Source organism: Dama dama, chromosome 9, assembly GCF_033118175.1.
Source record: "Dama dama isolate Ldn47 chromosome 9, ASM3311817v1, whole genome shotgun sequence".
NCBI lineage: Eukaryota > Metazoa > Chordata > Mammalia > Artiodactyla > Cervidae > Dama > Dama dama.
In genome coordinates this window covers 96,554,265-96,566,641 of record NC_083689.1, presented here as the reverse complement: position 1 = coordinate 96,566,641, position 12,377 = coordinate 96,554,265, and the positions used below count along the sequence as shown (strand labels likewise).

The 12,377-nt window shown below is 40.4% G+C and overlaps 1 protein-coding gene and 1 long non-coding RNA gene across 4 annotated transcripts in view; one reads left to right on the top strand and one right to left on the bottom strand.

Annotated features, from left to right (window-relative positions):
- The window catches only part of PCSK1 (proprotein convertase subtilisin/kexin type 1), a 43,709-nt gene extending 35,478 nt beyond the window's left edge, over positions 1–8,231 (top strand). The window contains exons 12-14 of the mRNA XM_061152048.1: positions 964–1,097; positions 2,832–2,993; positions 5,210–8,231. Of these exons, the coding sequence (XP_061008031.1) occupies positions 964–1,097; positions 2,832–2,993; positions 5,210–5,590 (677 nt within the window). The 3' untranslated portion in view covers positions 5,591–8,231. The remainder of the gene's footprint in view (positions 1–963; positions 1,098–2,831; positions 2,994–5,209) is intronic.
- Positions 1–12,377, bottom strand: part of LOC133062697 (uncharacterized) — a 310,253-nt gene that overhangs the window by 233,172 nt on the left and 64,704 nt on the right. The window lies entirely within an intron of this gene.

Below are 12,377 nucleotides of genomic sequence, written 5' to 3'. Positions count from 1 at the left end.
AGATACATCAGACACATCCAAGAAATTAATTAAACAACTGAGAATTCTGATCTACAAGAGTTGAGAAGACTAAAGAATCTTCCACAATTACATAATTAAGGGCATATGATATGATATATTGACATTTGTCTTTGCCTGAAAGATTACTAAATCAAACAAGATCATGGGTGGTAAAGAGTTTGTGAAATATAAGCTACAATCCAACCAGGAGAAGCTATCCCAATCCTTTTTTATACTTCAGCAGGATTCAACTGACTAAATTCAATTACTTAAGTGATGTATGAAAAAGATGAGCTATCTCTATAACATCCTTCTAGAATATGAACTTACTAGAGGTTTGGAGCTGGCTCTGTTAATTTTGGAAATATGCTTTCTTAATATCTGGGAACTGGCCCCAAATATTGGTAGAATGCTTTTTCATAGACATTTTCTCTTGAAAATATTATTTACTGATCTATAGAGAACTTGGATGTGAAAATTTACAGTAACTCTTACTAGGAATTTTTATATCAAAAGAGATTAGTAAATTGTACATGGTTTTATTATGTCTATGCTACATTATAGACCCAGGAACCTATTAAATTTTAAAATTTTTATCTTAAACCTCAAAATGATAGTTCCATTAATATGTACGTTAGGGCTCTGACTCTCTTCTTTAATGTAGTTTATAAACATAGTTCTCTGAGTTCTCCTTATTCAAATAAACCTTACTCAATATACCCATCCATTATTTATTTTTCTAGGATATTTACTGAGAACTTATTATATGCCAGGCAATGCACTAAGTACTGTGAATAAACTTTTTTTCCCTTGGGAATGTTGCCATCCTGGCATTATATTCAAAGGGAAAATTAAGAAGGCTTATCTCTCCCACTTTCATTTTTAGTTATCAAATGCTGGAGTGTGTCCTACTATCAATTCTGTCAGTACACTCATTAACTTGTGTTTCTTGCATGAAAACAGGAACCAGCACTGTACTGTTGGCTGAAAGAGAGCGGGACACATCTCCCAATGGCTTTAAGAACTGGGACTTCATGTCTGTTCACACATGGGGAGAGAATCCCATAGGCACCTGGACTTTGCAAATTACAGACATGGTAAGCATGAATGAAAGGATACTGAACCACAAGCTCACTTTTAAACACTCCAAAGCACTTTTAAAGTTAGTGCATCAGTAAGGACCCAAAGGAACTTTGATCACTCTTTAGAGAGGCCAAAGAGAAGGAATATATATTTTAAGCTCTGCCCGCTTGGCTATAAAGATAATATTTTTTTAAAAAATTAGGCACCAGCCATCTAATAAGGAAGAAAAAATATTTTTATACACATCGTGACAGTCTGTGAGACAAAAGTTTCCATGTCAGAACACAGCCAGCCACAAGAGCTCCTCAGATGCCAGAATCAGCTGTATTCACAAGCATGGCTTTACTATGACAGTCTGCAGGGGGCAAGGCTTCCCAGGTGGTGCTACTGGTAAAGAATCTGCCTAGCAATGCAGGAGATGCAAGAGATGGGGGTTCAATCCCTGGGTCAGGAGCATCCCCTGGAGGAGGAAGTGGCAACCCACTCCAGTATTCTTGCCTGGAAAATCCCATGGACAGAGGAGCCTGGCAGGCTACAGGTCATGAGGCTGCAAAGAGTTGGACATGACTAAGCAGCTAACATTTTCTGGGGTCATATGAAGGAACTCTTTAATGATATTTACCATAGTGGCTATTTAGAAGTAGTTGACTTGTTAGACAAGATATTTTATTTAATATGACTTTTTCTAAAATTTCAGTTATGAAACAAGCATTTCTGTTTTCTTTGTTTGCGAACACTCTGATATTCTTCTATAATTGTAACACAGTCCCTAAAAATAGTGTCAGAGCAAAATTCAAATTCAAGTTGAGTCATTTATTTTTATATCATCTCTCCAGCATTTCCTATAGGCGAGCATATAAATGAATGGTGTTTTGGGTTCAAGTTCTCCAGAGCTAGCAGTGTTATAAGTATCAGTAGCACCAGATTGAATGTCTAAATAACTTTTCAAAAATAAATGATTTTAAATCTCTGAAGATGTCAATTAAATTAATACAAATTCTACAGTCATTGTTACTTTTTTCTCTGAGAATAGCTTTCACCTAAAGACTGTTAAAATTGTGATTTAGCCATGGAAGTGGTAAAAATTTCTGCTCTCATAAGGGGAACAAGAAAACGTTTTTAGTTGATAGTTCTGTTCCTGAACTTGGCCTCCATTCTTTAACTCAATGTCACCACAAGGAAACTAAGAAAATCTGTTTACCAAGATGAGACTGTTTTATATCAAGTTTGCAAAATCTGACTACAATTTTAGAGTTTGTTGGTTTTTTTTAGATATTTTAGATTTTAGCACATTATTTTTAACATAATTGTCGAGCCTGTAAAAATTCTTATTCCCACAAATATACAGTTCTTAAGGACTGCTCAGTGTTGAAGGCTATTTAAAATACTCCAGACTTTCATTCCAATGGAATGTTTCTACAAGTTGATAATTGGTAAATATAATTACCATTATATAAGGGACTGTCAACTTTCCAAGAACACAGCCAATATAGAAAAAAAGGTTCATGCAGGGAGTTCTCCTTTTTAAATTAAAAACAACCAGTTTGTAAACCTCTGAACCTGTCAGCTATTCGTTTTCATAGCAAGAGTAAGTCTAGTGACTTACATCTTTGCACGCAGAGCCCTACACATGGAATGCACAGAATTTGAAAATTAGGTTTTCACTATAAAATCACTCAGCTATTTTGAAGCCCTTTGTTTTATACTGCTCAGAACACACACTAACATTATGTATGCTTATTCATTAGTCTGGAAGAATGCAAAATGAAGGAAGAATCGTGAACTGGAAGCTGATCCTGCACGGGACCTCTTCCCAGCCAGAGCATATGAAACAGCCCCGGGTGTACACATCCTACAACACTGTTCAGAACGACCGAAGAGGGGTGGAGAAGATGGTGGATTCCAGGGAGGTCTGTGTGGCTCTGTTCTTCCTGGCATGTTCTTTTCGGAACTGGGCTTCCCAGGTGGTGCTAGTGGTAAAGAACCTGCCTGCCAATGCGGGAGACATAAGATATGTGGGTTCAATCCCTCGATCAGGAAGATCCCCTGGAGGAGGGCATGGCAACCCACTCCAGGATTCTTGCCTGGAGAATCACATGGACAGAGAAGCCTGGTGGGCTACGGTCCATAGGGTCACAAAGACTTGGACATGACTGAAGCGACTTAGCACGCACACACAATCAAGAGTGGGTGAACCTACCCCTAACTTTGAGGCAGTAAGTGAGTTAAAACATGGGTTGGGAGGAAAGGGAGTAGAAGTGAACTTTATTTTTGATAGGAAATTGTTTCACTTATTCTTTTATCCAAAATTTAGAAACTAAAATGAATGAATTCAGTATTATTCAATTCTCAAACATGAATTTTCTCCATTTATACCAGTATCAAATTTTAAAGAAAGCTATCTTTTTGTATGCTCACATATACCTAATGTTTGTGTTGCACCTGGTTTTGAAGGATTTTCTACACTGTCTCATTTAACTTAAAACCCTTGTAACCTAAAAAGGGTAGATCTCAGTATGTCCATTTTACAGAAAGAAGACCAAGGGTCAAGTGACCAAATCATGCACGCTTTTCTTTACTAATTCCTTAAACTGATGCTTCTTGGCAATTCCAAGGGGAGCTACAGAATCACAGTCTTTCTCAGAAAATCGCTGAGGAAAGCTGAAGTCAGTCAGTTACACTCCCGGGTCTCAGCCAGAAGCTGCTGGCTTCTCCCTTATCAGATGGGGGGCAGAAAACACATTTTCTTTATCTGTGTATCCCCCAGGCCTCTAGCACTGTGCCTCAGATCGTAGCAGGTAGGTTATCAGAATTTCCAGGACAACCTTCCCTGAACAGGACTGGCTCTGTGACGGGTGTTTTGGAAGATACAGAGACATTCTTTATTCAAGAAATGTATAAACTAGCTGTGTGAAGGCCTCAGCTCACATTTTGGCCCCGTTTACATTCTGCAAAACAGCTTCCGCTGGGGCCCTATCCCGGAGGCCTCCTCGTCACAGTCCTGGAGGCAGGGGGCACCGTGGGGGAACTTCTTCCTCCAAGATTCCCTAAGGGGTATTAACAGAACCCTTTGATTGTTAAGGACTTTCCTGGTGGCTCAGATGGTAAAGAGTCTGCCGACAATGCAGGAGACCGGGGTTCAATCCCTGGGTCGGGAAGATCTCCTGGAGAAGGAAATGGCAACCCACTCCAGTATTCTTGCCTGGAAAATCCCACGGACTGAAGAACTTGATAGATTACAGTGTTGGACACGACTGAGTGACTTCACTTTCACTTTTCTTTTGAGTGTTAAAATAGTGAAATGCTTCCACAACAGGTGACAAAGAGATGCTTCTCTGATCTCTCCAGTGTCCCCCCTTTCCTGGACCACTGCCCGAGTCTCTTCCCAGACCCTTTCTGACAACTCAGTGGCTGAAAGGTCAGCTCCAAACAGAGCAAGAGGCCTCCAGAGAGCTGCCACACGACAGCGCTACTGGTGCCTCTGCAGGAGTTCCTGCCTGTCTTAGCAGTAGCTCCTTCCCAAAACATGGATGGGAGGAAAGGGAGTGGTACACTGTTGATTTTCCATGGGATAAGACCATACTATCTTTTACAATTAACTTTTCCATCCAGAACTTAAGACATTAAAATGAATGAATTCAATGTTATTAAACCCCCTAACATGCAGTCTACTATAGCAGGCTGACAAGCGAAGGAAACCGACAGGTATGCACACTCACCTACATCATCCCATTCAGGCTTCAAAACCTACAAGAAACAGAGGAACTCTTACTGCCATATGATGGGAGAAGTCCAGGGAGATTAAAAAGGTGCCAAATCCCCTGGAGAAGGGAAAGGGTCCCCACTCCAGTATTCTGGGCTGGAGAATTCCATACACTGGATAGTCCATGGGGTCGCAAAGAGTCGGACACGACTGAGCGACTTCCACTTCCCTTCACTTCAAAGATGCACTAGTGAATGGGAAAATGCAGGCGGAAACCCCAGTTAGTGTGAGTGCAAGCTTTGCGCTCTCTCTGCTCCCCAGACGGCCTCGCGAGGGACAGGCAGTGGGTGTGTGCTGTAGCTGCCTTGCTGGCTCCTAAATAACGAGCTTTCTCCCCTTGGCTGGTGGCTTTCTGTCTTTCAGGAGCAGCCTACACAAGAGGACCTGAATGGGTACGCTCAGGCATCCCAAAGCCCCAGCAGCACCGGTGCAGTCGGGGGCAGAAGGGATGAGTTGGCAGAGGGCGCCCCTTCTGAGGCCATGCTGAGACTCCTGCAAAGCGCTTTCAGCAAAAACTCACCCTCAAAGCAATCACCAAAGAAGTCCCCAAGTGCGAAGCTCAACATCCCCTACGAAAATTTCTACGAAGCCCTGGAAAGGCTGAACAAACCCTCCCAGCTTAAAGACTCTGAGGACAGTCTGTATAACGACTATGTCGATGGCTTCTACAACATGAAACCTTACAAGCACAGGGACGACCGGCTGCTCCAAGCTCTGGTGGACCTTCTGAGGGAGGAAAATTAAAATGTGTGCCGGTCTGAAGCTGGAGATAGTCACGCTTCTTCCTTCCCTCTTAGATTTTGCCTGTGTCTGAAGTGGGTGTTTTGTCATTGATTCTTCTGCTTCTAACATCCTTTGCGGTACTTTTTCTTTTTCTCCCTAAACTGGATATTTGAAAGCTAGGAGCTCAAGCAGTAAATCCAACTTCCTGAATTGATTACACTAAGCACGTCTTCCCTGCTTGCACAAGTCAAATGTTTTGTTCTTTCTGGGGCCACAGTTCACACCTGGCCCTCGTACCACACGAGAACGCCTTCTCGGGCCTCCCATTTCATGTCTCAAAATAGAAGGTACACAGGGCAATAGATTACTTTGACAAAGCAACCTGCCAAAAAATGAAAGGAAGGAAGACAGGTTCTAATAGCTTGTCCCCTGTCTTTGTCATATGGTTCTTCAAATTTTGATGCCAAAGAAGGGCTTGGAAAGTTTCTCATGAAGGAGCTCTTAATTAGATTCATATACCGGGCTTTTCTGCTCCAAAGTGCTGCTCATTCAGGAAGAGGCCGTTAGGTCATTTTGGGGAAAGGCTGGGTTACTTAGATCCAGAAAAAGGCCTCAAACCCTGCACTGGCTGGTGTGAGCAGTTTCAGAATATTCTTTGCTTGATGTACCATGGAGAGGCCTCCATGGATCTGAAGGTGATCACGACTCAGGCTGTGAGCACCCGCCTTCCTCTCCTCCCCCTCACCTTCTCCTTTCTCAGCCACAAACTAAATACAAATTTGTATTAGGGACTTGGCCAATTCCTAGTCATAATTTTCTTTTTTTAAATAGTCATAACAGGAAACCACCGCTCATAACATGGAAAAGCAATGTAATAACAGGAAAATGTTCATCATAGGGAGAGCCAATGGAAGGTTTTGTTGTGTTTTAAATTACATTCATTAGAGCAGATTTTTCTGGATCTTTGAGTTTTCATTCCTTGATACCGAAGGCGCTTCTCCAGTCTTACGGATGATAGTCTCCAAATTCTCAAATTGTTTCCAAGCTTCAACTCAGAGGACACAAGCTGGCCGCCCACAGGCAGCGTCTGACCCTCAGCTATATTTTGTTTGGCACGTTAAATGTTTTAAAAATGGGAGCGATTATTGAAACTATGAGATTTCACATAAAGTCTGACTGTCAGATGCATCTTCCCTCATAGCAGGGGCTGACCGGAGCTGAGTAGCAGCTGCCTAGAAGTTACAGACTTGGATACACGTCCCCATGGTACCCTGTTCACCCTTGCTGCTTATCACAGCCACCTGACTGGTCTGCATTCAACAGGCATTTGATTTTGCCTATTCCTGCACTAAACGAACATGCACAGTGTAAAGGCATTAGGAAAAAAAAATCCCCAACTTCTTTCAGGTAGGAACTATATGATAATCAATAATTACAAGAATTTGTCATGATCTAATTTATTGGCCAAAAAAAAGAAAAGGTATTTTAGACTCTTGAAAATACCTCTGAAATCTTGTTTGACTTACGTGTTCCATCTCACCTCACCCAGATGCTCACTTATTCTTACTCATGAATTGCCAAGCCCCTAGGTCCCCGCTCTCACAAAGGCTCCAGTCACTGACAACACTGGCATTCTCCCCCTCAGTCCGCTGTTTGCGATTCTTCCATGAGGTTTGAACTTCATTAGGCCACTGGACCCAGAAGAGAACTCCACTGAACTAGATCAGGAGAACCCAAGTCTGTCACTTGCTTTAAAGTGAATTTGGTAAGACAGACGTTCACCCCTGATTGTGCAGAATGAGGGTATTTCTAGAGCAAAACGCAGGATGTATTAAGGATATCCCCCTGAAAGAATTGCAGTATCTCTCTATCATGGAAGTATCACATGTTGCATGATTCACAGTGTTAAACAGAATTTTGGAAAATTGCAGCACATCAAAAAGTATTACATAAAGCTGAAAAGTACCAGAGTTATTATGAAAAAAATAAGTTTTCAATGAGTTAAAAATAAATCAATGAAAAAATAAAGCTAAGTCCCAGAGAGGCCAATAAAAAATAACAGATGAAAACTTCTCCTGACCCCATTCCCAAACTAATGCTAATTTGTATGAAGCTTTCTTTTTCATCCTTCTAACAGTATCTTTTTCTGGTTAAAACCCCCACCAACCATTGGACCGTAGACCAAGGTTCAATCAAGAGAAGCTTTAATAGTTAAACAAAGTCATGTTTGAATGTTTCCAACCTGGACCATATTGTTCAGACTTGAAATATTTTTGTCAGTCTTTCTTAGTGCCTGTGTGGATTTTTGTGAAAATGTAAAAAGAGGACACTTATATATTTCCCTCAGAATTTTAAACTATATTTTCTTTACAGGTATTTGTAATGCTTTACCAAATGCTTTTATCAAACAGAATTTTAAAAGGCATAATAAATTATATTAAAAACCAAAATTTTCCTGAGAGTAAGAACATTTCATCCAATAAAATATTTTTGAAAGGCATGTTCCTCTGTCAGTGAGAAAAAAAAGTGTAATATGTATATGTTGTGGTATTAAAAGTGACATTTGTCTCATAACCTAATATAATGTGTAGCTGAGTTTAACATGTGTGGTCTTAGCATTTTTAAAGGAACTCCCACATTATACGCTTGATGTATTAACCAGAATATGTACAATATGCTTATAAATCTGAAGAATAAATGGTTTCTCACTAAGTTAAAAAGAAAATAGAAGCTTATGTTTCCAACAAAAACAGAATCTCCTTCTCTTATTATATTTCCTAAATGAATTGTAAAAACTAAAAGGTGAAGATTTACATTAAGTTCAATGGGCTTTCTTAAAAGCAATTTAAGAATCTAATAGGTATATTTCATCTTGCTTTATAGCCCAGTCTTTCACTTTTTTTTTTTTTTTCTGACAGTGTACTAAGTTGTATGACTGAGCATTAACTGAAATGCTGAGGAAAAAAAAAACCCAAAAACTACAGGGACAGCATGTGAAAGCAGTCATTTGCAACAGTTTAATAATTGTGACTTTGTTTACCAGCCAGATTACAGCAACTCAGCATTAAATTCTTCCCAGGGGGCCCCTCATCAGAAGCACCCCAATTTCTAATTCTGACCTCCTATTTTCAGCCCATTTTCTCTCCTGCTCCAAACTCTTATTCCAGGATTTTCCACCCACCATTTCAGAATCTGACGCCTTCCTACACAGAGGTTGGTTTCCCCCCAAACTCCATTCCCCCTTCCTAAGTCATAAATACTCAGTAAAACCAAAACGATTTCTCAAGAATTCTAGAAGGACTGTTCAACTGGTTTTTGTTCTCCACATCTAGCCATCTTCAAAGTCTTCCCACCAGGGGGATTAAAGATAGTTTGATTTCTTTGGAATGTCCACTTAGTAAGTCCTGGAAAAACCAAGTGTAGGCTGCAAGTATAAACACAAATACACACACATGTCCCAAGGACGGGCATTAATTCCTAAATATAAATTTAAACCCAGAAGAAGGAAGAGTAATGTTTTCCTAACTGCCTCATAATTTTGCAAGGCAAAATAATACCATTATTATTTTGGTGGTAAAATAATACCAAATGCTTTTATCAAACAGAATTTTAAAAGGCATAGTAAATTATATTAAAAACCATTTAGTGGTAAAATAATACCACTAATACACATGATGGTGATTATTATTCATGATACTCTCTCTGCCCTGGTGGACAGTGTACTTGTCTGGCCTATGGATGCTAAGCTTGATCTGCTTTGGTCAGTGAAATATTAGCAGACAGGAGGCGATCAGGGATCTTAAATCAGCTCCCACACTTTGGTTTGGCTCTTGCTTTCCAGTGCGCCAGTGCTATGAGAAGAGCATGTTTCTGGGAGCTACAGCCCCTTCAGCCTGTTTCCAGAACAAATGTGTACGAGAAAGATTCACATTCTAGAACTAAATCCAGGCAACTCACAGCCTGAAGCAGAGCTGTCCAGATGAATGCAGCCTAAATAAACTGAACTTGTCACCTTGACAACTGAGTCTTCGAGTAGTTGGTTACACAGCCTTACTGTATCGCAAAAATAATGAAAGAAAGAGTTCCATATGTTCATTCCACTACCAATTCTATCCCTTTCGCACTGTGCCTTCCTGAGCCTAGAGTACAAAAAGAGAGCCAGTATTAAGCCATAAACCTGTTAATACTGATCCCAAGGATAAACAAAGACTCTGCCCAAGCTCTGAAATTTTCATCTTTAAAGATCTTAGTTCAGCTCCTACTAAAAGGAGAGCTTCAGACAATGAATGACTGGGTACAGGTAGTTTATTTAGTAGGTAAATAAAAGCAGAGAGAAAAAATGACTCTCACATATCTGCAAGGAGTAACACAATGGAGTAACACAACGGAGCCACACTGACCAACACGAGACTGCCCAAAGACTAGAATGGATGTTTCAGCTGACAATGGCTTCAGTAGAAGGTAGCTCAGAGCAGACATCTATGCTCCCCTCTCTCTCCCTCATCCAACACTGTCACAGTCCACCAGCCTCTCTCAGAAGCTAGATGAAACCCCAGGGTAAGGGAAGAAAATGTGATTGGCTGAGATCAGGTTCATACCACTTATTAGAAAAGCAACTTTTAACAGAAATAAAGTTCTGTTACAAAATAATGAAGACGCCTTTGCTCACTTCCATTTTAGCCTGCAGTTTGCACATTTGTATAATTTGTACTGCTTGTATATTGCTACACAGAGACATTAGGTGAGCCCTACTCACGGCTTCCCTAGGGGCTCCGATAGTAAAGAACCTGTCCACGATGCAGGAGACCTGGGTTCCACCCCTGGATCAGGAAGATCCCCTGGAGCAGGAAATGGCAATCCACTCCAGTATTCCTGCCTGGGAAATCCCATGGACGGAGGAGCCTGGCGGTCTACAGTCCACGGGATCACCAAGAGTCAGACACAACTGAGTGACTAACACATACACTCTTATCACCAGTTCGTGACAAAGAGGTGACTATGGCCATTATGTGTCCACCATTCCCAGGGCATGTGCAAAGGAGGAAAAAATCACTTCCTGGTTTCTAAAACGGGCCTCCACTGTATTCCAAACAGTTTGCCTGGAACTCCACAAAGCACTTTCACTCTCATCCACAGCCATACACCCTCCACCTCCATAGAAGCCCATGTTGTAGGTATCTTCATTGAACATTCACCTACCTGGGGACGGGCCCACAGGCTCAGAAAGGGTTCTTGTTCATAGGAGAAGGTAGGGGAAACCATTTCAGATCTGTTTCTCCAAGGCTGTCATGACTGTTCCCGTCTACCGTTAGCTCCGTCTCTTGCAGCCCCAGCAGCAGATGACTTATAAATCTAGATGATGTTTTGATGTGAGGAGAGTAGCCTCTCTGCCTGGTCCTGCCTTATATCCTTGACAGTAACTTCTTGCATCATTATTATTAAAGGGAAAAAAAAAGAAAGTCTGAAAATGCAACAGCAACACAAAGCGGCTAAAGGTGTAGGTTCTTCCATCAGCCGCAAGTGAATGTGAATTCCAGCTCTACCGTATTCTAGCTGTGTGCCCTTGAGAAGGCTACTTCACCTTTCTGAGTCCTGCTTCTTCATTTATGACAATGAAGTCTACCACTCATAGGTTTGCTATTAGGATTAAATAAGATAATGCAGATAAATTATTTAGTACGTTTCCTATGCCTAATAAATATTCAATAAATGTTAGTTTTTATTATTAGTGAATCTACTGCTCTTATTATTATTGTGGCGCTGTGAAAAGAAAATGGACATGAGAGTCAAATAGATGTGAATTTGCAGCTCTTATCTACATATTTAAGAAAGGGAAAAAAAATAGAATCAATAAAGTAGATGAGAATACCATAAATTATTGCTGATCAAGGTGATGGTGCCTTGGGAATTGTCATTCCAATGAGAAATTTCTCCTAGGGTCACACTGGAAACCATTTGATTGTAGCCAATGAAGACTGGACCACAATGAGAAGGGAGTGTCAAAGAACAGCTACCCAAAGCCAAGGAAAGCTAGAGGTGACAACTGAAAAGAAAGGAGATGAAGAAAAAAGGAAATCATGAGCTAAATTTGTCTCATAGCCAATCACTTGTCGTGTGTGCAATGAGTTGGGAATTTTCAAACGCAAGCATTTTATAAAATATTGAGAAATGTTGACGTTAAAAACAATGAGTCCTTAATTGTATCAGCAGCACAGTGCATTGCTTAGCTGAAGGCACCCAGGAATTGCAAAAGAAATAGGAGATAAATAATATGTGTCCCTATTTTTAGATTAGAGAATTGAGGCAGAGAGAGGTGCTGTGGTTTGTTCAAGGTCACATAGACAACAAGCAGTAGAAATGAGATTTTTAACCTGGCAGAAATTTTAGGCTACTGCCTTAAATTAGCAGGGCAAAAAGAGGACATGCATTTTAGAAAATATTTATAGCATGGGGATCAAATGAATACTGTGTGTCATATACTATCAGTTCTTTTCTGCTATTAGAATGAATAGAAATAGCTTTTTATTAAGTGAACATTTACTGCATATTAAGCATATGGGTTTTATATTTTGTCAATAATGAGATAATTCATGAGAATGGATGTATCATTTCTAATGCTTGCATTATGCTACAAGGGAAGTGTTTTTACAGATACTAAAAATGAGATTCAGAGAAGTGAGGTCACTGGCCCAACATCACAGAGCCAAGCCAGAATTTTGAGACTGGTCTATCTGACCCTAACTCTTCACTACGTCATCCTCTTTGACTTTTCAGTTGTAGCTCAAAATTTTTCAAACTGATGCCTTAA